We start from the raw sequence: 25372 nt of genomic DNA on the forward strand, positions 1-25372 counted from the left end.
GAATGGGGACTAGTAATTGGCAAGCAATGCAGGTGGTTTACAACTGAATTCCAGGGGGCCCAGCTGCTGCACAGGGGCCTGGCAGCTTGGGAGAACAGCAGGTACAGGAGCTGGAAGGAGTAGAAAGGAAGCCTCTTGCTTGCGTAGGAGGTGTGGGGGTGGGACAAGAGTAGAAACTGTCTGCAAAGAAGACAGTGGCCTGTGGGTTGCCAGTTCTTTCTCTGGCGGGAACCTGAGAACAAAGATGCCTCCCCCAGCCTTGGGGGCAGATAGCCAATGCTTGAGATTCATCACGTGATCACAGGGGCTTCCCCCATGGGGAACTCCAATTAGATTTGGGTTTTTTAAAAAAAGAAAATTCCCCAGCGTCAGCGTTTATCAAAGGGCAGCAGGTCAAGCATCTCTGAAGCTCTTTGCTCACCTCCTGTGATTCAGGCACTGAATTGTTTTTTCTATTTTTTCGCGCCTGTGCTGCAGGTACTGTCTGATGAGTGTGAAGGGTTGTTTCACTGACTTCCACATCGACTTTGGAGGTACTTCCGTTTGGTACCATGTTTTCCGGGGTGGGAAGGTAAGTTGAGTTGAGTCTCTTCAAATCTCTGTGCATCCCTGACTGTTTGTGCATGGAGGGGCTCTCACCTTTCTCCTTCCGCCCACCTTCCTCAGCAAGCCCCCACCCTGTGAGTACTTTGAGGGCCACTTGGTACCCTGGGGCCACCTCCTCACTGTCTTTTTCTGGAGGGAAAGATCAAGGTCAACTCTTTTGTATCACTTCTGGTCACCCATTCACCCCTGTTCACCCAGTCCATCAATGTCCTAAGCATCTTAGGCCCGATTGGGAGTATGAATGCTTCAGTCCTGTCTGACTCTTTGTGACCTCATGGACTATAGCCTGCCAGGCTCCTCTGTCTACAGGATGCTCCAGGCAAAGATACTGGAATCGGTTGTTATGTCCTCCTCCAGGGATCTTCCCGACCCAGGGATCAAACCCCAGTCTATTATGTCTCCTGCATTGGGAGGTGGGTTCTTTACCACTCGCACCACCTGGGAAGCATCTTAGGCCACATTAGAACTCCAGATTTGGCTCCCAAGAACCCCCCAGCATTCACTTCCCCCAGCTGTAGTTCCAGCTCCAGCACTGTGACCTTTTAACTTACAAGTCTAGTTGCTGGCACCACCTGCCTCCAAGAACATTTTCCATGAGGGACAGATATCACCCAGGGAAAGGAGGTGAGGCATGTGTTCAGGATGCTCCTGCTGTGTCTGCCCCTGTGTGCCTGTCCATATGGGAACGGAGGGGTCCCTGCACAGACGTGGGTGTTCCTTGAGAATATGTGTGTGCCGTCCTACTCCTCTGGGTCTGCGTGTGCATGTGTTTTAACCAAACATGTTGGGAGAAATTCTGGTTAGAAAGTCACCCCACTTGGTTCCAGATGTTTTTCTTCCTCCAGAGCAAGCACAAGCTGGGTTTATTTATTGGGCCATTTTATCCTACAACTTAAGAAATCCCCCTTCCTCTCTTTGCCCCACCTCCCCCCACAAGCCCATGGCTCAGGAGAAAGAATATTCTACCCAGTCTAAGTCTTTCCACCCTGGTGTTTCAGCTGGAATGAAGATTCTCTAAAGGCAGGCAGCGGGCCTCCCAGACCAGCAGCACAGCCCTCCCTGCCCCTCCAGAGACCCTTTGGGGAACCTGGTCCTAGAGGGGTCCCTGGGGATGGGTCCTCCCCCATCCTCTCTGCTCCCAGGCAGGTGGGGCTATCTCCTGGCTTGTGGCAGAGCCTGGAAGAAATCAGAGACTTTGGCCTGGATCTTTAACCTATTGCTTCCTTTTCCTCCTAAGATTTTTTGGCTGATTCCTCCAACCTTGCACAATTTGGCACTGTATGAGGAGTGGGTGCTGTCAGGCAAACAGAGCGACATCTTCCTGGGAGACCGTGTGGAGCGATGCCAAAGAATTGAGCTGAAACAGGGTTACACGTTTTTCATCCCTTCCGGTAGGTTCCCGCGAGGCTGGCACTGGGCTGTCTCTTAGCAGCCTCCTGTGACCAGGGGTTTAGGCCAGGCGATGGGGTCTCTCTGGGCCTCCCGGCCTTGGGCAGTCTCCAAGAGAAGCAGGCCTTAGGCTGCAGGGGAAAAACAACCTCTCACATTGTACCTGTTTCTTCCTGCCCGAGGGCTAGAATTTTCTCCTGGGAGAAAGCCAGAGCCCTCCCAGTCTGGGGAAGTTTGAATGCCTTTCTCCAAGATGTCCTGCTGAGATTTCTGATAATGAGGATGAGGGTGGTCCTGTGGGGAGGGAAGGGGTGACTTTACCCTACGGGCTGGGGATGGGGAAGAGGAGAGTTGGCCCAGGGGAAGGATGACCCCATGGAAGCCAGGGTAGAGAGGAATGCACCCAGAGTGGCAGCCTCCTTCCTGCAGAATGAGATGAAATGTAATTGGGCTCAAGGTCAATTCCTGCACTTGGACTCTCCCCTTCCCCCCAAAATAATTAGCTCCATAACTACAACAGAGGGCAGTAATTAAGAGCATGGGCCCTGGGGCCAGAATACCCCGCCCTAATTCAAATTCCTTCTCTGATATTTACCAGCTGTGATTTCCTGGAAATAACTTAACCTCTCAGTGCCTCAGTGTTCTCATCTGTAAAATGAGAGACTTACTGGGTAGTAATGAGGACTGAGTGAGCCAAGACCTGTTTGCCTACAGTTCCTGGGGGATAGGCTGAGGGCTTTTGGCCAGTTACAAACTGAGTCACTAGTGGATGTGGCCAGGGACCTGGGACCCTTAGGCTGCCTTGGTGGTGGTTTAGTCTTTAAGGTAAGGTAAGGTAAGTCACTTCAGTCGTGTCCGACTCTGTGCGACCCCATAGACGGCAGACCACCAGGCTCCCCCGTCCCTGGGATTCTCCAGGCAAGAACACTGGAGTGGGTTGCCATTTCCTTCTCTAATGCATGAAAGTGAAAAGTGAAAGTGAAGTCACCCAGTCGTGTCCAACTCTTAGCAACCCCATGGACTGCAGCCTTCCAGGCTCCTCCGTCCATGGGATTTTCCAGGCAAGAGTACTGGAGTGGGGTGCCATTGTTTTCTCCGATTAGTAAATTGTGTCCAACTCTTGCAACCCATGGGATTCTCCAGATAAGAATATTGGAGTGGGTTGCCATTTCCTTCTCCATAGGCTGCATTAGCGGAAGCGTTTTACCCTGCATGGGGAAGGTAACAATCCCACTGGATAGAAGAGTGAGTGAGTTGGTCAGGCCACCTGATTGTGTTCCTTGTGGGTTGTAAATTGGAGGAGAAGTCAACCTGGAGAGAGAGAAAAGAGTCTGGATATCACATCAGGTGAGTTGCAAAGAGTTGGACACGACTGAACGACTGAACTGAACTGAGGTAAATTTGAAGGGGCAGTTGGATTGTTTCACCATGGAAGTGAAGATGTATGGTAACGGCCGTCAGCCAGCTGAAGGGTCATCTGGAAGAAGAGGTGTCTCCAAGTAGTGCTGGACTGACTTGCTCTGCTAGGCACTGAGCTCCCCATCACTGGAAGTATACAAGTAGAGGTTATATGCCAAGGAGCCTGCAGAGAATTTGCCGCTGAATGTAAGTGTGGCTCTTAGGGTAGGCATATCCTTTGAGGCCAGTAAGATTCATTGGATGGAGAAGATAGTCACACTTGAGTTTCTGAGAGATGGACTGGAGTTGGCCTTTGGTCTGCGCCAAGCAGTAGTGTCAACTGAAGGAGGAGTGGTTGTGGTGATAGTTCCTGCCATGGGCATGTGGGACCTGCATACGTGGGTTCTTCTAGAAAGTTGGGCAGAGATTTCACTGGTCAGTAAATCTGGGATTTGGAGGTGGCAGGGTTTAGTGGGGGTAACTTTGTTGTCAGGGCCCCGGATCCATCTTTGGACCTGCTTGACCTGGGGAGGCTTGGGACCCCTGCTTGAGACGGGAAGGAATTGCAGTTGGTGGGCAGTGTTTATGGAGCACACCCTGGCCGGTGTGGTGTGGAGAGATGGGAAGGAGGTGGTAATCTGCAGTGGGTTCAGGGCCACTCTGCGTTCTGGAGGACTGGCCCTGCTAGATTCAAAGGAAGGCTGGTGTGCTCTTGATCTTGCTGTTGTCTTTGTGACTTTGGGTTAATCTTTTCCCTTCTCTGTGCCTCAACTGTCCCATCTCTACAATGGGGGCAGGGTGAAGCTGAACTCTGGGACCCTCAAGATCCCTCCCAGGGACTTCCCTGGTAGTCCAGTGGTTAAGACTCCACCCTTCTACTGCAGGGGGCACAGGTTCAAATGCTGTGTGGTGTGGCCATTAAAAAAAAGATTCCTCCCAACTCTGTCCCCTGAGCGCAGGCCTCCCACCCTTCCCAGGAAGACAGGCCTTTTCCTCACAGGGTCTTTTGCTGAACTGGGAGGTGGCTCATTGCTTTCCCCCGATCTGGGATGGGAAGGGTGTTAATTTTGATGACTTGGGCAGATTGGAAAAGGTCTCAAGAAGCAGCCATGTAAACCCCAGCTGGGGTATGACTGTGTGTTGAAGGCAGAAAGAGGAGATGTGGCTTTTAACTGCAGCTGGCAGGAATCTGTTTAGATCCCAGAAAAGACTTCTGGCCCTAAGGGTCTTGAGTGAGACACTAGGATTTTTTTTCCTGGATTTTTTTGGAAGAAAAAAAGAGACAATTGAAATTTGTCACCTTCTCGGGGGCAGGGTGTACATGTGGTTCCAGACACTGATTTCATGAACCTTGTAATTTTGCTAAATATGGGCTTTACTTAACCTGTCACCTGTTTGTGCTATTGTTTTATGAAAGGAAGACTATTCTGACACTAAAAAAGATGATTGTACACAAATCCAGAATAAAGAACAGTCATTAGTTTTGAGTCTATGAGACTATACCATTTTCATTTTTCTCATCTTGTTACCAACCAGTGAAAACTTAAGGGCCAGAGTTTTGGGGTCACTGAGCATCTTGGGTCCTCATGGGAGCCCAGGGATTCTTGCTAGCATCATACCCTCTGAAGCGAACACACATCTGAGATTTGTGGTAGCTGGGATGTGGCTTTGGGGAGAAAGGGCCCCGGGGATTCCTGCCGCTGCATGTGTGAGCTATTGGGTGTAGAAAGTGGAGACTCTCACTCTGGCATTTCCCACCCCTGACCTGGGTTTTCACCCCCTTGGTGTGACCTCAGACATGTTCTGCCTCACGCTGGTCTCAGGCCTCGCTCCCTCTCAGCCCTGTGAGAGCTAGTAGATGCTGGTGGGAGAGGAAGATGTCAACTGTAGACTCGGTTGAGCCTTCTTTTGTCTGAGGGTGAAAGGGTTGGGTGCTAGCTGTGCTTCAGAGGTGGTGGTTATTCAGACTTCCTTCCTGGGTAGTCCAGGAAAGCTGCCTGGAAGAGGAAGAATGTCGAAGGTGACCGAGGAGTAAGATGACCTGGATAAAGGGGCTGGGGTTTGTCCCGCTGAACTGGCCAGCTCTCAAAGGCAGAGGAGGTGGGACTACAATGGCCTCACCCGTCCGCACAGAGTCAGAGTCCAGAGTGGGTTGGGTGTCCCCAAGATTTAACCTGATCATTGGGAATAAGGAATGCTGGAGTTGGAACTCAGCAGTGGACCTAGTGACATCTTTTTCCTTTCCTTGACCTGACCTATGTCCAGTTCCCCTTTTGGAGAACTGTAGTTAATAGTAATAAGAACTTACATTACTGAGTAATGATCCTTTTATGCACATAAGTTCTGTGTGCATAAGGAAACTTCCCCCCACCCCTCCCCCTTTCTATTTTTAATTTTGTTTTTTGACTGTGCTTGGTCTTTGTTGTGGCGTGCAGGCTTCTCGAGTTGCAGCACATGGGCTCTCTAGTTGCAGCGCTTGGGCTGAGTTGCCCTACAGCATGTGGGATCTTAGTTCCCTGACCAGGGATCAGAGTCATCTGCTGTACGGAAGTCCCATTCCACCCGCTTTTTAAAAGTGAAGGTTCCTAAGGTCCAGAGAAGTGAACACCCTAGTCCAAGGTCACACAGTTTATAAGTGACAGGGCAAGATGGAACCCAGGTGTGTCTGGTTTCAGATCCCACCTGGTTTCCCATCAGCCTGGGGGTCAGCAGGCTTGGGATCTGGTTCCCTTCCTGGCTCCGTGACTTGGGGATAATTGTGTGCTCATTTAATAGACTTTCTTAAGGGTCAACTTGGCAGTGTGAAAGGTGCTGGGGAGGCCGAGAGATAGACTTCCTCCATCGTGAGTACATATCTAGCCAGCTAGCAGTGGGATGGAGGAGCCCAGTACAGGGGCCTGGGAAAGACCCTCCTCAGTCATCTTTGCCTGGTAGTGAAATTCACAGTAGCTCCAGGCATTTCCTAGACTCAGGCCAGTCTGAGAAAACAGTAACTCACAGCTATTTAACAGTGTTACCTGGCTTGGACCTGAGATGATCCATCTGTAAAATGGGTACAGAGCAGAGAAGGAAGGGCAGTGAAGCAGGCTGAGGTGGAGGGCCTCTGGCAACCCAGAGAATTGCTGCTCAGCTGCAGCCAGTTAGGCCCAGGTGGGAATGGGGCCTGGGTGGGGGGCCATTGTCTCATTTATCAGCAAAGTGTTAGTTGCTCAGTTGTGTCTGACTCTTTGCAACCCCATGGACTGTAGCCCACCAGGCTCCTCTGTCCATGGGATTCTCCCAGGCAAGAATACTGGAATGGGTTCCCATTTCCTCCTCCAAGGGATTGTCCCAACCCAGGGATTGAACCCGGCTGTCCTGCATTGCAGGCAGATTCTTTAAGTTCTGAGCCACCAGGGAAGCCCATTTATCTGGAGTGGAAGCCAATTCAGATAGCCTTGTGAAATTTCCCTATTGTGATAACACAGGCAGGTCAAACTCTACACACCCCTGGTTCTGATGCAGCCCATGGCTTCGTACCAGCGAGGAGGTCCTGGAATGGAGAGGCCATCCTGGCAGCTGCCGGGCCAAGTCCCGGGCCTGGCTCTGAACAGGGTGTTCATGGGTGTTCCTGAAAGCAACAGGCCGTGGGCCTCTGGGAGGCACCCTGAGTTTTGTGGACTGTAGACATACCCTTGCTGTAGCCACTGATATAGACAGATGTGGGTCAGGGCCTTTGCATTCCAAATCCTGAGTGGCTGGGCTGTGGGTCAGACTCTGTGTGCCCCCTCTGGCCTTCTTGGCCCCTCAGGTCCCAGAGAACACACCTGTCAGTAGGTTTTGTTGGGTTGCCTGCTTTCCTTCCATGACTGGATCTGTCTCCCATTGCCTGGCCTGAATAGCCTTTGTGATTAACTTCATGTTGTTGGAGACTTCTGGCCCGGAAGCAGGAGGTAGATGCCAGCTTCTTGGCACAGTTGCCAGTCTGGGGACACCTGTTCCCTGGTGCTTCCTGGGGTGCAGTGAATGAGTCGCCATCAGGGAGGGTGGGTTCAGATGGGACTTATGAATTTTATTACTTCCCCTCCTTGGTCGTTCAGAGACAATTTATTTTATTTAAAAAAATTTTTTTTGGCTGTGCCACACAGCATGTGGGATCTTAGTTCCCCCACCAGGAATAGAACCTGAACCCTCTGCAGTGGAAGTGTGGAGTCTTAACCACTGAACCTCCAGGGAAGTCCAAGAAACAAGCATTTAAGATGTGAAAAGGGCTGGGGAGAGGGGCTGGGCAGCAACTCTAATCCAAGTAAGGTTGCCTGACCCACCTGCAGGGCACTGGCCTGGAGAGGAGAGTGGAGAGAAGTTTCTAGAACTCCTGGAATATCTGGGAACACAGATTCCCTGCCCCTCCTCCCCCCGCAACAGCATCTCTCACATCAGAGGGATAACTGTAAGGCAGGTGTGTCTGCCTTTCCAGAAGGGAGAGTCCAGGGCTGATGAACGCAGATTCACGTGGCCGCTGTTCTTTCTGAAGCCCTCGTGATGGCCAAGACTGCAGCGAATATCAGTGGTAGTTGCTTACATGGTTTGAGTTCTTACTCACAAGGGAAGCAGTGATCTTCCTCATTTCACACAGGCACGTGGAGGCCGGAGTGGGGACAGTCAGGTGCCCCAGGCCACATGGTGGATCAGCCCTGGAGACCATCTCCATCTCCGGGCATGAGCTTTCGTGGGGTGGAGCTGCAGCATAGGAATGGGACCCAGGAATCCTCGTCCCATTTGGGCTTCACCGCACCATGAGCATCTGCCTGAGTCCCGCTGTCCTAGGTCCCAGCCTTGGGAAGTGTTGCTTAAATAATGCTGATGGTGGTAACCGCAATCGTAATAGATAGCGTGGCTCTGCTTGGTAGAAACAAAAAAATGTACAGTTGAGACAATCCGCTGAGGTGGAGAGGCTGAAGCAAATGTGGGAACCGTGGCTTTGGAGGCCGCAAGGAGCGGGGGAGGGGCAGGGAGGGAGCCCAGGACACGCCACAAGGGCACACCTGGCTGGCACAGATGCTGCCAGAGATGCGGGAGGTAACAGCAGATCCGGGTTACATAAAGCCTTCGCCCCCATGCCGTTAGCTGGCGAGTTCCCCTGCCCTCCCCGCCCTGCGCGCCACCAGGCCTGTCCCACCTATTGTCCCCAGCAGGGGAGGGCCAGCCGCCCAGAGCGTCGACACAGATGCCAGCAGTGGCCTTGCAGCCTCCGGCTCTCTTCCCAGGTGGTAGCGCTGCTCCCGGCAGCCGTGGCCACCCGCCGCTGACCCTGACTCAGGGCTGGCGTGTTCAGCTTGCCGAGGAAGCAGGCTGGATCTGCTCCCACTCAGGGATTGGCGGGGAGGCCTCTGTAATTTTCCTCTGAGCAAATTAGGTAGAAGGCTCAGGATCTCAGGTCACCCGTGTGTTCCCTTTCCCCCCTGCTGATCCTCTGTCTTTGACTGGGAGTCCCCTGTCCTTGTCTTTTTGCCTCTGTCTTGTTTGTTTCTCTCTTTGCCTCCGCTCCTGTGTTTTGCCGGCCTGTCTCCTGGGACTCCCGGGGCCTGTGCTAAGCCCCTGATGCAGTGTCTAAAAAACCGAGATGCTTTCACTCACCAGCTGTGACGTCATTCAGCAAGTGACTTACCTTCTCTTAGCCTCAGCTTCAGTATCTGTTAATGAGAGTGGGATATAACACCCCCTCTCCCCCAGCTCTGCGCTGTCCAGTGTGGTAGCTGGGTGCCACAGGGAGGTCTGCTGAGCTCTGAGAACACAGTCTGAGATGGGTTAGTTACTCACTGGAGGAATTAGGCGGCTTGCTTTGTCTCTAGCCATCACATCACGGGCCAAGAGCAGGGGCTGATTCCTTGGGTTCCAATCCTTACAACTGATTTCACTTTGCTCTGCCTCAGTCTTCTCATCTGTGATTTGGGGATGAATGTTGCATGTACCTTGTAGCGATCTTGTGAGAATTAGATGAGATGAGGCCTGGAATGCCTTCAGACCAGGGCCTGGCCCAGAGGGATCCTTCTCATAACTGTAGTGCCAGCTTCTGGGCTGGGAGCTCAGGGAGATGAAAAAGCCCTGCTCCAAGCTGTTCAGAAGCTGCAGTCAGACAAGAGAGACTTGTCAGCAGCTGCAGGGCACAGCAGACTCAGAGCTGATATGGGGGGTGCAAGAGACCACCTGGAAATGGGCCGTGGGTGATTTTGATGGCAGGAGGTGGCCTCAGGCAGAGGAGGGCCTCTGGGTCCTGCAGCTCTGTCAAGATGTCAGGAGCCTTAGCTATGGCCTCGAGCCATCCCTGAGTAATCCTTGACCCCTCCTGAGATGAGGCATCTCTGGAATGATGCGGAAGAGGCTTCAGGCCATATGAGTAGTCTGAGTGAGGGGTTTCCAGCTCCCTGACTGGCAGCAGCAGGGGACAGCCTGTCTCTGTTGGCGTCTACAGTCGGGTTTTTCATAACACTTTGTCACTCAGGTCTTCAGGACAAGGGGCTGGTCTGCAGCTGCCCCCCTGGCTGGACTTGAGCTAGCCAGGGGTCTTGGCTTGCAGTGATCCAGTGGGGCTTCAGGTCTGGGTCCTCCAGGACAGCTAGGAGCTCAGCTATCTGCATCACACAGCCTGAACATCCTCGGGTGCTCACCCAGGCCTTCCACTCAATCCTACGTGCGGGCCTAATGGGGAATTACCACAGGGCCAGCTGCTGACCCTTTCTTTCCGTGCCCTTCCCCACCCCAGGCTGGATCCATGCAGTCTACACTCCCGTAGACTCTCTGGTGTTCGGCGGGAACATCCTGCACAGCTTCAACGTGCCCATGCAGCTGCGGATCTACGAGATCGAGGACAGAACGCGGGTGAGGCGGCTTCCTTTTCTTATGACCGTGCCAGCCCCTGAGCTCTGCCTCGTCCTCAGGGCACACGGGGCGGTCCTTCCAAAGTCCTTCCTGGCTCCTTGTCCCTCCTGAGTTCCCTGCCTCAAGCCAGGTCTTGGTCCTAGTTCTCTGGGGCAGGGGGTGCCCACGAGAGCCTCCACTCAGAGCCCCGGGTGTTTCTGTTCACCTCCAGACCCTTGGCACCCAAAACCCCCTTGTCGAAGAGGAAGTATCTCTTGAGAAAGCACTGTAAGATGTCAGGAACTCTGGCTCTTCCTTCTTCTCATGTGTATAAAGGGATGTGAGGGAGTGGGGTGGGGGTGGGGGTTGGTGGTTGATGGTTGTGCTGGTAGTTTGGAGCGGGGTTAGGATCTTGGGAAGCAGCTCAGATCTTGACCATGGGGGGACCCTGAGGAAGCCAGTGTCGATCTGTGAGTCCACTGGGGGACTGTCCCTGAGCTCCGTCTCAGTGTCTGCTTGCTGCTGTTGGGGGGGTGGGGCCCTTGTCTTCTTGACACAAAGTCTCCCCTACCTCACACCCCAGGAGCAGAGTCCAAGCCTCAGACACCTGACCTGGGTCCTCCACTCTGTTCCCATTCCACAAATTTCCTCTGAAAATCCCTGTCCCTTCCATGCAGGAAACAGACCCAGTGTCCCCGGGCATTTGAGACAGGTCTGAGAGTGGGAAGCCAGGACACAAAAGGCCTACTTCTTCGTTCTTAACAGTTATTCGAGTGTTTCTTCTCCCTTTAAATTGAGATGTAATCCACACACACAAAGTGCACAATTCACTGGCGTTTAGCATGTGCCGATGTTCACAGCCATCACTTCTAATGCAAAGGGGTTTTCATCACCCTAAGAAGAAACCCCGTCCTCAGTAGCCGTCACTCCCCACTCCCCCGTCCCCAGCCTCTGGCAGTCACTGGTCTGTTTTCTGTCTCTGGATTTGCCTATTCTGGATATTTTATGGAAATGGCATCGTATGGCCTGTCCTTTTCTGTTTGGCTTCTTTCACCTAGCAGCATCTTCAGGCTCATCTACAGTTGTGGTATCTGTCAGTGCTTTGTTCCCAGGGCTTAATTCTATTTCATTGTATGGGTAGACCACACCTGGCCATCTCAGGCTTTGCCTTGGAAGTGACTTTTGCCCCAGAGAGGGTTGCCATTCATGGACCCTCTCATAGAAGCAGATGCTCTGTGCTCAGGGTTCCTGCCTTTCTTGGTCTTGTTTCCGGGCCTTGGTCTGCCTGGAATCACATGCATGGGTCAAAGTCTTAGCCACTCTGTGTGCACTAACCTTTTTAGTAGTCCTGGTGTTGAGGAGCCTCGTCCACAGGTTCCCTGGGAACCACTCTATGCTGTGTTCAGTGGGCAGGTGTGTTCACAAGGGCGAGTGCATATCTTCAGCCTGGTGGGTTTGCTACTGGGATGCCTGGATCCCAGGGGTCCAGCTTTGTGGAATTTCATGCCTCTCTTCTGTTGCCTGCCGACCATCCCTCTCCTGGTTTTGGTGAGGCCAGTCCCAGCCCTGGTCTGGAGGCTGCTGCCCCGTGGTGTTCTAGAGAAAGGCACCATTTGGGTGCCAGTGGTCAACTTGTAGTCTGGGTCAAGAGCTGTCTGGGACTCTGGCCAACTGTCCTTTGGCCAGCCCCTAAAGAATGGACCGGTTTGTTTGTGAGCAGACGGGTAGGTGTGGGAGAGCAAAGGAGAAAGAAGTCAAGCACACAACTTTCCAGGCAATTCCTGAAAGCCCGAGTCAGGCTGGGGTATTTCTAAAGGCTACAGAAACTCACTTGGCAGCTGTCCCCGCTCCCCCCGAGGGAATCTGGATCCTACTTCTCCGTGGATTGGGGTCCTGTCGTCATTCTGTTAGGAGCCCAGCTGCCCTCCCCCATCAGCAGGAGGCGGGAGGGAGGGTAATGGAGTGGAACCCCCAGCGCCATGCTGAGCTGCTGTGGAATATCGCGCCTACATCGAGATGAGCACGGCAGGGCCCCCTCCCCTAAGGCCCACTGTTCCCTGTCTCAGTGGGCATCCCATCTGGTTTCCTGAAGCAGGTGGATGGGCGGGGGGTTGAGGGGGAGAGGCCGGGGATGGGGGTGGGGGGAATGGGGCGCAGGCTGGGCGGGAACCAGCAGCAGGCTGTTTAATCTGCTTTGATTTCTGGTCTTTGGAGAGGGCTTGGCTACAAGGCCCGATTGTTTATGTCTTAGGAGCCAAAGCAGACAAAAGATGCTGGGAAGAGAGCCCTGGAAGCCAGATAAAATGCCAGGGCTGCTCCTCGTCAGCTCGCTACAGCTTAATTTTTTATATCCCTGTGAGCTTTCTTAAGAAGGTTATGGCCATTTAAAAATAGTTTTTCGAGAGTCCGAAAACATGGATTTGCTTGGAAACCAAATGCCGGGGGCGGGACAGAGGAAACCATCAGTCTCTAAGCCCTGGGGTATGGGCTTGATTTAGAAAAATCATTTGCCTTTGTGGCCCAAGGTGGGGGACCTCCCCATAGACATCAGGGGAACCCCAATGTTCTCTTATGTTTAGGAAGCATGTCTGGCTCTCATGATTTGAATTTTTCTCGTCTGGATGAGAGGTGACCACCCTGCTGCCCATAAAGCAAGCATGAACAGGTGCAGGTGTTCTGGGACTGGGTTTTTCATTTCCTGACCATCTTTCCCCTCTCATTCTAAAGATAAGCAGAGGGGTGAAGAGCTAACCAAAGACTGGATGTGTCGCATGTTTATTATTTGAAGATAGCATCTCAACAACTCTCACTCCATATTTTTAACTCCAGTTGGCTTGATAAAGGATAGGAATGGTCCAATTGATCACTAAACTGCCGTCTCTCATATTTATCTTTCTTTCCCCCGCCCAATGGCTCTAGTGAAAACAGCCTTCTCAGGAAAGGTAATGAATGCCAACATGCCCCATTCCCTCTCAGCTAGCGAATCTATTTGGAAATTGCAGATAATTTATCCTTCCTCCCACCTTTCCCCTACCATTGGATTTTTTTTTTCCATTGACTTTTTTTTTTTTTCCAGGAGAAAAACAATTTTTAAGACACTTCCACCCACCCTCATATTTTAGTTTCTCAAGTCCTTGAGACCTTGGGGTTCTAGATGCACCGAAACATCTTTGGTTCTGATCGCCTGAGGTCACTCAGCTCCAGGAGGAAGGGCTTAGGCCAGGTGCCACTCGAATGGACCTTTGGGAACTCAAACTGACCCCTTGAGACCCGCTGAGAGATTGATTACTCCCCTAGGCTGGGAGCATTGCATGCTTTCTGACTGCCTTGCCTTTCGATGATCAGCTCAATTTGGTGAGGCTCCGAATGTGTCAACAAGTAATGTTGAGCAATCGTGTGTTTAATGTTCCCAGGCATGTGGCTGAAACCTTTTGAAGGCGAAGGGTGGAAGGCGACAACCTGTTTGTAAGTCAATTCTTTGCAAATTTTGTTTCCTGCGGTGCTCTCTTGGAAAAAAAAAATTAAAAAAAAAAACAAAAACAAAAACAAAAAATAATTCTTTCATCAGCATTTGTTTTCACCCAGCTGGTTTCCCTTGGGTTCAGCAATGATGAGGGGAGACTTATCCTCCTCTCTGGAACTACAAAACAATTTTTTTCTTAATCTAGAAAGATTCTCAGGTGCCTTGGTGCCCATCAGGGCCAAGTGGCTCAGACGGTTTCCCAAATTTGAGAAGTCAAAAGCAACTTGAGAGTTTTATCAATCAAGTCAGGAGATGCGAGGGAGGGTCTGAGAAGAGGCAGACCTGCCTGTCCTCAACTTGCTTTGTAGGTTTTGACGATTTATTTCAAAATCTCTTGGCCCTTGTTCTGGAGTAGGGGTGGGGTGGGGCTGAGAACCACCTCCTCCCCAAACTCTCTTCACAGGAGGCCAGGACAGCCTCAGGCCCAAGAGCTTCTCTCCTTTTCAAACTCTGGAGGACACTGATCCAATGACTGTGAAAAACGATGAATACTCTCCCAGCAATAAAACTGGGGTTCTTGGGAAAGTAAGCTGGAGCCAAGGAAACCGCTAAATGATATTCCCAACTCCATGCATCTCCCCAGGAGCTCAAAAGCATGCGGCAGCCAGGATCTCATCCTAAAGCATACCATCCCCCAGAGGCAGGGAGATCAGATGGACCCAGGATGCAAATGGGAGAAGTGGGGACAGGGCCTTGCAGTCGGGAAACTGAGTCAGTGGGATCTGGGATGGATGGGAACTGGAACTGGGACTCTCAGAGAGCAGAGAGGGGGCCTTATCCAGGTGGACATCAAGAGAGGCAGGAAGACCGGATTTTAGGGATGATGGAGTAGATGGAGCATCTAGGTCTGCCTGTATTTGCCTTCCTCCCAGATGTAGAATCTCACCTGTTGGTTGTCAGCAAAGCAAGGTGGGAGAGTGCGCTTCCTTGACACCCAATTCCCTGAGTTCCTAGAGGACAGGAGAGGTGAGGAGGGGTCTCTGGCCGCCACACAGGTCCCTCAAGGCTGATGCATGCTCGGTGAGAGGGTCCAGGAGTGAATGTGGACATGTGGGAGCCATGAGTGGTCTCAGAGAAGAGGGCCCAGCTGTGGGAGACGGACCATCTCCCACCACCCTCGCCCTCTCGGGATGTAGTTTCTGGAAGGCTCCTCCATGCCAGGGCCATCAGTTTTATTGCTTCTTTCCCATCTCTTGCTGCCATCTCATCCGTATAGAGTCCGTGCTGCCAACCATTGGAATCCCCCTGGGGCCCCCGGCCTTTTCACAGCTCTGATGCACCAAACTCTCAGCACCTATACTTCCTCTCCTGTAAGAAACAGTCAAAAGGGGATCTCCAGCTGGACGCCTGCTCCAGACCCGGGGGGTGTGTCCTGCAGTGTTAGGACTGTCCCAGGTCACACGTGGGACTTGTGTCACAGGGAGTCCTCTGTGGAGCTAAGGCTGGCAGTGCCAGATGTCGTGGGGGAGGCGTAGGAGGTGGGCCCCTCTGAGGCCCCGCCCCTGATGGCAGGAGAGGCCACACCCCCTCCATCCTCATTGGTCCGTCTGTTGTGGCCTCCTTCTCTTGAGTACAGGAGATACTTGACAGCCTGTCTACAAACGGGTAAGGTTTGGGGTTTGATTTCTGTTTTTCAAGGCGGGAAGGAGCGGTGGTAGAATCTATGCAAGGATTTTTGAGAATGGGCGAGGAGCCTGTGTCTGTGGTAGCTAGAATCAGGCAGGGGCTCGCAGCCGCAGGTACCCGCGCCCTCCGCCATCAGATCAGGGGACACCTCTGTTTCTCTGCATCTCACCGAAGCACAAAGTGGACCCTGTACAGCTTTCCCTGTGCAAAGCTCGAGGACCTTTGCAATGACGCTCTCACATAGGCCTCTTCCCCGCTCTTCCTCCTCATTCGTGCATGCTGGTATCTTGCCCCTTTCAGCGCTTCCCTCCAGCCCATACCCCCGCCCCCCCTGCATTTTTCCTTCACACCATTTGTGCTCTTGCTAAGATGATGAAAATGACTCCCACTCCCAGGAACTCCCCCATACCCCATCCCAGTGCCCTTCTCTCCCGCCTTTCCCTTCTGCCCTCCAGAAGCTGACCTCTGCTCCTGGATCTCTGCTTTCAGGTGCAGCCCAAATTCCGTTACCCCTTCTACTATGAGATGTGCTGGTATGTCTTGGAGAGATACGTGTACTGTATGACCCAGCGGTCCTACCTCACTCAGGAATACCAGAGAGAATCAATGCTTATTGGTGAGTGAGCCTTGCTCGGCTGCCTCAACAGCTCAGCTGCAGCAGAAATAATTTTTTTTTTTTAATTCTCAGCAGTATTGTTTTTTTTTTTCCATCTCTAGGTCAGTATTTTTATTTATCTTTAAAGATTAATTTTTATTGGGGTACAGTTGCTTTTGATGTTGTGTTAGTTTCTACTGAATAGCAAAATGAACCAGCTATACGTATACATATATCCCCTCCCAGAAGTAATTTTTTTCAGTGGGGCTTTGGGAGTCCTGGGTTCCAGGAATTCTTCTGAGCCAGTGTTATCGGGCAGATTCCTAGAGACTCTTGAGGAGGGGCAGGGAAGTCATCCTTCTTAGCTTCCCACTTGAAATAGTCCTAAGTGAAGGAAATCATGACCTCCAACAGAGTCATCTTGGTGGCCCCCAGGTTTTACTGGTTGATTATACAGAGGTGGGAAGGGGCTAGTCCCCTGGCATGGTTACTGAGACAGGCTCCCCACCGAGCAAAGTTTCCTGATTCTATTTTTTTTAGTCCCTCCCTGGCCACCAACTGATTTTTTTTCTCCCTGCACTAGAGGTTAGATTTTTGTCTATATAGAAGCAGTCCTAAGAGATTCATCCAGTTCCCCAAAACCCAGGCCAGTTATAAGCCAGAGGGAGGGGTTGACCAGAGTTGGGGGTGCAAGCTTGGCAGAGCGGTGGGTGGTTTTGACAGAGGCAGGGAGAGAGCATTTATAGCTGCAGCTGCAACGCCCTGCCCAGCTGCTATTACTTAAAGGGACATCACACTCCCCCCACAAATGGCTCAGTCCTTGAATCTTGGCTCACAGGCACCCACCCTGAAGTTGTATGTAGCTTGTGACAGCCTCGAAGAGCGATCTGTAGGAAGAATATGCTTCTTCCCCTCAGCCTCTGAGCTGCTACAGTCGAGGATTTCTTCTGGATGCTAGAGTCACTGTGCTGCACTCACTGCATCTTTCTCATCATGGGATAGAAAGATGGGGTCGGCCGATCTCCTTTAGGGCCTGAACAATTTCTGCTGCGATTTACAAGATGTTTAGATTTGTTTTTTCCCTCTTACTAAACCTCTTCCTTCCTTCCCTTGACTACTGTCCTGACTTCCAGGGGTTTCAGGCCTGACATGTGATGGAGAACCAATGTTTCAGCTGGTGGGGGGGGTCTTGATTGGGGAGCGCCTTTTGGAAATTCAGTTCTGTCTGGGGTTCTGGGGGGGTGGGTGGTTTCATCCCTGTTAGATGATTCAGGTGCTCAAAAATACCCAGACCTTAACAGGCTCCTCTTGGGGAGCTTCCAGCCTGGTAGCAGATGGGAAATGATCCTGAAGTAGTGTGATGACCTCTATGGTTGCAGTAGCTACATGTTCCCTTGGGGACCAGAGGTGGATTTCGTGGCAGTCCGCAGGACCAGGAAAGAGAGGGTCACCACTCTCACTTGGAAATTTAGGGCCATAGAAGAAAGTTCCTTATTCTGTTCCAGGCTTGAGAGGAAGTCTTACGGTAACGTTTGGGTCACTGGTACCCACGTTTCTCTTCAATTTTCTTGCCAGTTTCCCCCTACCAAAGAGAAGGGGGGATATTTGGGGGACACCTCATTTCTTGAGAGCTAATTGTGTGCCAGGAACAATGCTCTGTGATGCCTTATTTAATGCTCACTATGAGTGTTCAAGGGAAATATTTTGTGCCTAAATTTTTTAAAGAGCATTCTTGAGATATAGTTCACATATCATACAATTCACCCTTTTAAATATGTACCATTCGGTGATTTTTAATGTGTTCTCAGGGTTGTGCAGACACAAGCACGGTCAGTTTTTAGATCATTTTCATCATCCCCAAAGGCATTCTGTGCCCTTGAGCTACTATGTCCTTTCAGCCCAAGCCCGTGACCTCAGCCCTAAGCAACCACGAATCTACTTTCTGTTTTTATGTAGTTTCTTCCTGTTCTGGACTTTGGATATGAATGGAATCGTTTAATATTTGCTCATTTTTGCTTTATTTTTTCCCATATTGAAAGATACAGTACCAGGTGTGTTCAGAGAGGTGAGGCAACCTGTCAGGATACACACAACTGGGGAAAAGCAGAGCTGTGTCTGTCTGATGGCAGTCTTTCTAGGGCCTGAGGGAGGCAGAGGCCATTAGAATGTCAGAAGGAGCTCAGTGTGCAGAGGAAAGGGAGGCACAGCAAGTGGGGCTTCCAGGGACTTCCAGCAGGGAGTTTGGGGTGTTCATCTCTTTCTTGTGACATTCTCCCTCCACGCCTCCTGCCCCGACCCCATTCTTAGATGCCCCAAGAAAGCCCAGCATAGACGGCTTCTCATCTGATTCCTGGCTGGAGATGGAGGAGGAGTCCTGTGAGCAGCAGCCCCAGGAGGAGAAGGAGGAAGAGGAGGAAGAAGAGGAAGAGGAGGAGGGTGCAGATAAGACCCCCAGAGCATCCACCGATGGCCCTGCCTCACCCACGAGCACCCCGTCCGAGGACCAGGAGGCCCCCGGGAAGAAGCCCAAAGCCCCTGCCATGCGGTTCCTCAAAAGGACTCTGTCAAACGAGTCAGAGGACAGCGTGAAGTCTGCCACGATGCCCACTGACTACCCCAAGACGCCCACCGGCTCTCCTGCCACTGAGGTCTCTGCCAAATGGACCCACCTCACCGAGTTTGAACTGAAGGGCCTGAAAGCTCTGGTGGAGAAACTTGAATCCCTCCCGGAGAACAAGAAGTGTGTCCCTGAGGGCATCGAGGACCCCCAGGCCCTCCTGGAGGGTGTGAAGGTGGGCAAAGGGGGTTGCCTTGGGCTGGGCAGCTAAGGAGGGTTGGGCAGGTCTTGTTCAACATACAGGTTCTCGAGGGTAGCTCAGCTCCAGGGAGCTTGGGACAGACTGTCCTGGGGGGAACGTCCATGCTTGGAGAGGGACCTCGGGTCCAAACAAGCCCATCTGGGGTGTCCAAGTAGAGGCCACCATTGAGATCCCTGCAAGGGGATCTCGTAGTGGAAGTTGGCTCTGCAGTTGACAGTGATCTCTCTCTTAGGACATGTTGAGAATCCCAGCCATTGAGGACAGTAGGGTGTCACTACTTAGAGTGTACCAGTAGTGCTGTGGTTGGGCTTGGGGACACTCCTGACATCATGTTCAGGGAGACTTGCTGCCCTGGGCTGGCTTTTTTACCGCAGAGGATGCCTCTGTTTCATGTGAACAGGTTGTTCATCCTGGTTGTCCCCTAAGTGACCATCTCAGGTGGGCCACCAGGATTGAGAGGTCTTTAAGTAGAGCCTAATTATTATTAATTTTTATATTTTAAATTAGAAGATAATTACTTTACAGCATTGTGATGGTTTCTGCCATACATCACCATGAATCGGTCATAGGTATACATATGTCCCCTCCCTCTTGAACCTTCCTCCCATCTCTCTCTCACCTCCCTCCCAGAGCCTAATTATTGAGCAAGCTCGTTGAGCACCAGCTGTGTTGGCCACAGGGGAATGAGAAGCAGGCAGGTAAAGAAATCAGGAGGAAATTCCCTGGTGGTCTCCAGGACTTGATGACTTCACCACTGTGGCATGGGTTCAGTCCTTGTTTGGGGAACTAAGATCCTGCAAGCTTAGCAGTGTGGCCAAAAAGAAATTGGGAGGCAGGGAATTGAGTGCCTGTGTGTACCCAGGTCAGGGGAGTAGGGTAAGGGGACATTCATTGGCCACATGAGGGCCAGGGCTCTGGGACAGTTATGTACAGGGAATTTGAGTTGGGCCTCAGAGATTACATAGAGTTCTTCAGATGAGGAAGGCTGTTCTAGGCAGACTACAAATATGAAGTGTATTTAAGAAATAGGAAATATACTGGGAGACCTTGTCTGGTAGTAATCATAACATTTGTTGAAAGCTTATGTGTGTGTGTGTGTTAGTTGCTCAGTCATGTCCTACTCTTTGCAACCCCATGGACTATAGCCTGCCAGGCTCCTCTGTCCATGGAATTCTCCAGGCAAGAATACTGGAGTGGGTCACCACTGCCTCCTCCAGGGGATCTTCCCAACAGAGGGATTGAACCCTGGTCTCCTGCATTGCAGGCAGTTTCTTTACCATCTGAGCCACCAAGAAAGCCCTGTTGAAAGCTTACTACCTGCCAGGTAGCAGGGCTCAGCAGGTGGTAGGTACCTGACAAGGAAGTTGACTCAGAGAGGTAAAATGACCTGTTTGCGGGGACAGCTCTGTCACCTATATCTGGACAGTAGGGTCAGGATGAAGCCTTCAGAGTGCCTGTGTGGATATCACTGTGTGGAACTGCCTCCTATCTCGGCATTGATAAGGTTTTTGGCTGTGAGGCCTCAGAGATGTTTGGGCTTCCTTCTCCAATGTCTGATTCTCAAGTGAATCATCTGCCCACTGGAGTTGAAAACTGAATTCATGTCTCTTGTTTGATGGCTGCAAACTCAACCCAGGATTTGTTAATTAGTTCATTTGTACATTTGTTCACTTAGAAAACATTGTGTCAGATCCTGGGATATAGAAATATTAAGACTGTTCTGCTGCCTTTGAGGTGCTCAGCGATCAGGGGCTGAACTCTTGGGGTCTAGTGGAGGTGAGACCTGGGGCTGTGTCAGGTAGCTTAACAGGTGCCACCAGCAGAGGGAGCTGGTGTACAGGATCATTAATTCAGGTGTATCTCACTTTATATAGCAGGTTATTCCCTGCAGATGCTGTGAATTCAGATCTCATGACTCTGGGAAATTGCCAAGTAAAAGAACTTTGTGATGAATATGCCCACAAAGCATATCTTTACTTTCAAATAGGTCTTTTTAAAACTGATTCTTGACTGATTGGGAGGTTGCTTGACCTCTTGAGAGTTTCATGAAAGTACGCATATACACACAAAATTTTGCACGCAGTATCAGAGGGTTTTGGACTCCTGAGCCTGCTCCTGAACCCCAGCTTAAGACCCTCTAATCTTGTGGAATGGAGTTTTAGATATTGGGTTTCCTAAAGGAAGCCTTAGAATTGTGCATTGTGGCTACTTTTCTCTTCTAAGGTCCTATAAAATGAAAGCAAGGTATTTTCATCAATAATAACATCACTAATAGCATTAGATTTCCAAAATGTTGTAAATGAGTTTAAAAAACACATGTTCATCTGAAAAGGAAGTGTTGTTGTGGAGCCTTTTTTACTTTGTTATGTCCATGTGCAGTGTTGCTAGTTCCTGGTTGGTCAGATTTCTTTCTAGGGATAGGATTCAGCCCCTTGTAGCCCTCACCTGTGCCCACCTGATGGCCCTCTGAGGCTAGATTCAGCCTTGGCCCCGTGGTAGTGTGAAGGAGGCCTAGGGTAGGAGCTTAGACAAATTTCAAGGAGCCCAGCCTCTTTCGTCCCCAACCCCCACCTTGGGGCTCAGTGGTAGCTCATGATGATGTGTGATAATGAGTGGATTTCAATTACTGTGTGCTCCTATAGGTCTTTTTCATATATAAATTCGTTTAAACCTCCTAGCAATCCTCTGTGTTACTTTTGTTACCCCCATTTTACAGATGGGAAAATTGAGATACAGATTAGGTTAAGTGACTTGCTCAAGGCCACATGTACTGCTTGATGGGGAAGTCTATGCGCTTACCTCCTAGACCATGCTTTGTTTGGCTGCTGTAGAGAAACTGATTCTCTCTCTTAGAGGCCACTCTGAATTTAGGGAGAAGGTCTTAAGTTGACTATTAATGGCATTCTTTACAGAACAGGCAACACATTTATTTGGTTCTGGGACAAAAACTGTAAATTGGTAATCTTAGGACAAAATCTAGCCTCTAGGCATGGCATTTGACCTGTGCAGTGTTGAACATATTTTTGTAATTATTTGCCAACATTAACACCCCACTTCAGTACTCTTGCCTGGAAAATCCCATGGACGGAGGAGCCTGGTAGGCTGCAGTCCATGAGGTCGCTAAGAGTCAGACACGACTGAGCGACTTCTCTCTCACTTTTCACTTTCATGCTTTTGAGAAGGAAATGGCAACCCACTCCAGTATTCTTGCTTGGAGAATCCCAGGGATGGGGGAGCCTGGTGGTCTGCCGTCTATGGGGTCGCACAGAGTCGGACACGACTGAAGCGACGTAGCAGCAGCAGCAGCCAACATTAAAAAATCAGAAGAGTAAGTGAAAAAGAAAAAAAATCAAGAGTTATTTAAAATATCTTGGCTATCCTGGCTTATGTTTCTGACTGACTCTGAAAGTGAAAGTTAGTCACTCTTTGTGACCCTATTGACTGTAGCAGCAAGAAATGAGTAACAAATGATCTTATATACCCCAGTCCCCACCATTCCCTACTGCCTTCTGAATGTTGGCTTACCATTAGGCTCACCCATCTCTTTTTGGTATAATCTAGCCAACTTAGCTTATTTATTGACTTAACTTGTCTTCAGAGATATTTATAGTCTTGAGTCTTGTCTGAGGAAAGCCTTTTCAGGCTAAAGAGCTTATAAATTGGGTGGACAAGTCTCCTTAAAGCCCCAGGAAAATCAGAGCCTCTGTTCTCATCTCTGAGTATTGTGTGGCCTGCATGGGGGAAGTGGACCAATCACCTTTTCCAGAGTAGGGAGAGCTACTTCCTGGCTGTCTGGTCAGGCCATCAGCCCCTCCCCGTCCCTAGAGACCCAGAAGAGATTTTGAACCTAAGACTAGCTTCTAGAATGAGTGTGTTGTCACAGAGGGTGAACAGCTTCTTCCTGGCTGCTCGCTATAGGTCCTTTTGTTCTCTCCTCTCAGATGCTGGGGTTTCTTTTGCACTGGCTGAGAAATAAAAGTCAGCTCAGGAATGTGGGTTCCAGATAGAATTCTTAGCTGATGCCCCCTGCTCCCACTACTATTGAACGATTTGTGTTTCTCACCAGTGTTGGTTCCCCCTTGATGATTGATCAGTCATGATCTTTGACTTTTGTGGCAAAAAGATGATGTCTTTTCTTCTGTCTCTTTCTCTGAGGCCTCAGAGATGGCTGCTAATGGTGGCTCATGGTAACCAGACCCCCTGGGATTAGAGACACTCCCCAAAGTATTAATATTAATGTCAGTCTCCAGATGGCTAGGTTTTAGCTTTTATCAGAAATTCATTTTTTTTTCTTTCATTCATAATGTACATTTTTAAATTGTGGTAACGTATATTTACCATTTTCATTATTGATTAATTATACTGACTAGATCACCAGCTTAGAATCTTCAAGAAAGAAGATTTACGATTTTCACCATTTTAAAGTGTACAGTTTAGTGGTGTTAAGCACATTCACAGTATTGTGCAGCCACCACCTCTGTCTAGTTCAGAACTTTTTCATCACCTTAGGCAGAGCCTTATACCATCAGCAGTCAGGCTCTATTTCCCCCCTCACCCCAACCTGCGTTCTGTCTTTATGGACTTATTTATTCTGGATAGTTCACCTGTCTAAGAGTTGTAAGTGTAGGGAGTTCCCTGGTAGCCTGGTGGTTAGGATTTGAGACTTTCACTGCTGTTGCCTGGGTTTTCAGTCCCTGGTTGGGGCAAGCTACGTTGCATGGCCAAGGGGAAAAAAGAAGTTTTGAGTATAATATTATAATCTTAACTGATTGGTGTTTGTTTTTTTTTTTTTAATAAACATTACAGGTTACAGGATAGAAAATGTCTCCTTCCTCAGTTCTGACTTCCTGGAGAATAACTTCTGTTAGTCATCTGCTGAACATACTTTTGGAGCTTTTTCCCTCACATCCATGTATATAAACATATATATATATATTTTTTTTAATTGGTTCATACTTGCTTTTTGTCCCTTTAAAGCTTCCTTTTTTGTGTCTGTTTCTTTTTAAAACTACTTATTTGTTTTTGTTTGCGCCGGGTCTTCGTCACTACATGCAGGCCTTCTCTAGTTGCAGTGAGCAGGCCTTCTCATTGCGGTGGCTTCTCCTGTTGTAGAACATAGGCTCTGGGCTCACTGGCTTCAGTAGTTGCAGCACGTGGGCTCAGTGGTTGGGGCTCTGGGCTCCAGAGCACAGGCTCAGCAGTTGTGGCTCACAGGCCTAGTTACTCCAAGGCAGGTGGAATAGTCCCAGATCAGGAATTGAACCCCCGTGTCTTCTGCATTGGTTGGCGGATTCTTTACCACTGAGCCACCAGCGGAGCCTGACTCTCTTTTAAGACAGTCATTCTGCTAGGGTTGCAGGATGTTGGCCTGTGTGCAACGGGAAAATAGGAAATGGGGACATGAAACATGCTTTCCTTTGATTTCTGTTCTTAGCTGTTTGCTGTGTGGTCTTGAGCAAGTCAATCACCTTTCTGTTTACTTGTATGTCAATCTCAGATATTAGACTAAATGTGCTTTGTTCCTCCAGAGCCCAGATTCTGTGGTTCCTTGGCCATTCAGAAATGTGTAACTGATTGAAATCGGAATATCTTCACTGTAAAATAAGGATAGTAACAGGAACCTAGGGCACTGAATTATTGTGTGGGACAATGAGGTAATGAGCACCTAGCTCTCTTAGTAAGCCCTCGGAGAAAAATTAGCTATTCTTAGACAGCAGGCAAAGGAGAGTCAGACTGGCTCTGACCAGCTCCCCTCCCTTCCCATGCTCTTTCCCTGCCTTTCAGCGTCTCTATCCCTGCTTAAGGGTTAATGATTACCACCTGTATTAGTTTCCTAGCGCTGCTATAACAAAGTACCACAGACTGGCTCAAACAACAGAAATTGTCTCATGGTTCTGGGAGGTAGAAGTCTGAAATCAAAACTATGCTTACTCTGAAGCCTCTACGGGAGGATTTTTCCTCATCTCTTCCAGCTTTTCTTGGTTGCTGGCAATCCTTAGAGTTCCTGGGCTTGTAGCTACCTCACTCCAGTCTCTGCCACAGTTTTTACACTGGCAGTCTGTGTTTTCTGTGTTTCTGTGTGTCTTCTCTTCTCATAAGGACATCAGTCTGTAGATTAGGTCTCATTCTAATCCAGTATGACCCATTTTCCAATTAGGACATACTCTGAAGTTTTACATGCACCTGAATTTTGAGGGGCAAAGATTCCCTGAAGGAGGAAATGGCAACCCCCGCCTCTAGTATTCTTGCCTGGGAAATCCCACGGACAGAAGAGCATGGAGAGCTACGGTCCACGGGGTCGCAGAGAGTCAGACATGGCTGACTTGAGTGTGTGTGTGTGTGTGCACACACACATGTGCTGTTCAATTCAGTGCAGTCTTTTTCCCTTTTCTTTCTTGGATTGGCAACCATTAATCAGTGGACGGACTAGTTCATAGTGAGATGGGAATTGGCCTGCATGCTGTCCTTCCTTAAAGAGTCCATACTTTCAACTAGAACTCAAGGAGAGAGCTTGAGGCTCCTGATGGGAGAGAAGGAGGGCATATGGGCATTACTCTAAATAGTTGTAAATGACTTGAA

General features: G+C 50.1%; 1 protein-coding gene across 11 annotated transcripts in view; it reads left to right on the plus strand.

Annotated features, from left to right (window-relative positions):
* The window catches only part of KDM2B (lysine demethylase 2B), a 118719-nt gene that overhangs the window by 37946 nt on the left and 55401 nt on the right, over positions 1–25372 (plus strand). For 10 of the 11 annotated variants that reach the window (XM_086347619.1, XM_086347616.1, XM_086347618.1 and 7 more), the window contains 5 exons: positions 478–571; positions 1844–1997; positions 10136–10251; positions 15869–15995; positions 18282–18766. In XM_086347619.1, the coding sequence (XP_086203745.1) occupies positions 478–571; positions 1844–1997; positions 10136–10251; positions 15869–15995; positions 18282–18766 (976 nt within the window). Of the gene's footprint in view, positions 1–477; positions 572–1843; positions 1998–10135; positions 10252–13643; positions 13696–15868; positions 15996–18281; positions 18767–25372 lie in introns of those variants that run through there. The other variant, XM_086347624.1, reaches the window with a different exon arrangement.

The sequence above is a fragment of the Bos grunniens genome, chromosome 17 (genome assembly GCF_055505025.1).
Source record: "Bos grunniens cultivar Pamir isolate PY7600 chromosome 17, Bosgru_T2T1.0, whole genome shotgun sequence".
Classification (NCBI taxonomy): Eukaryota; Metazoa; Chordata; class Mammalia; order Artiodactyla; family Bovidae; genus Bos; species Bos grunniens.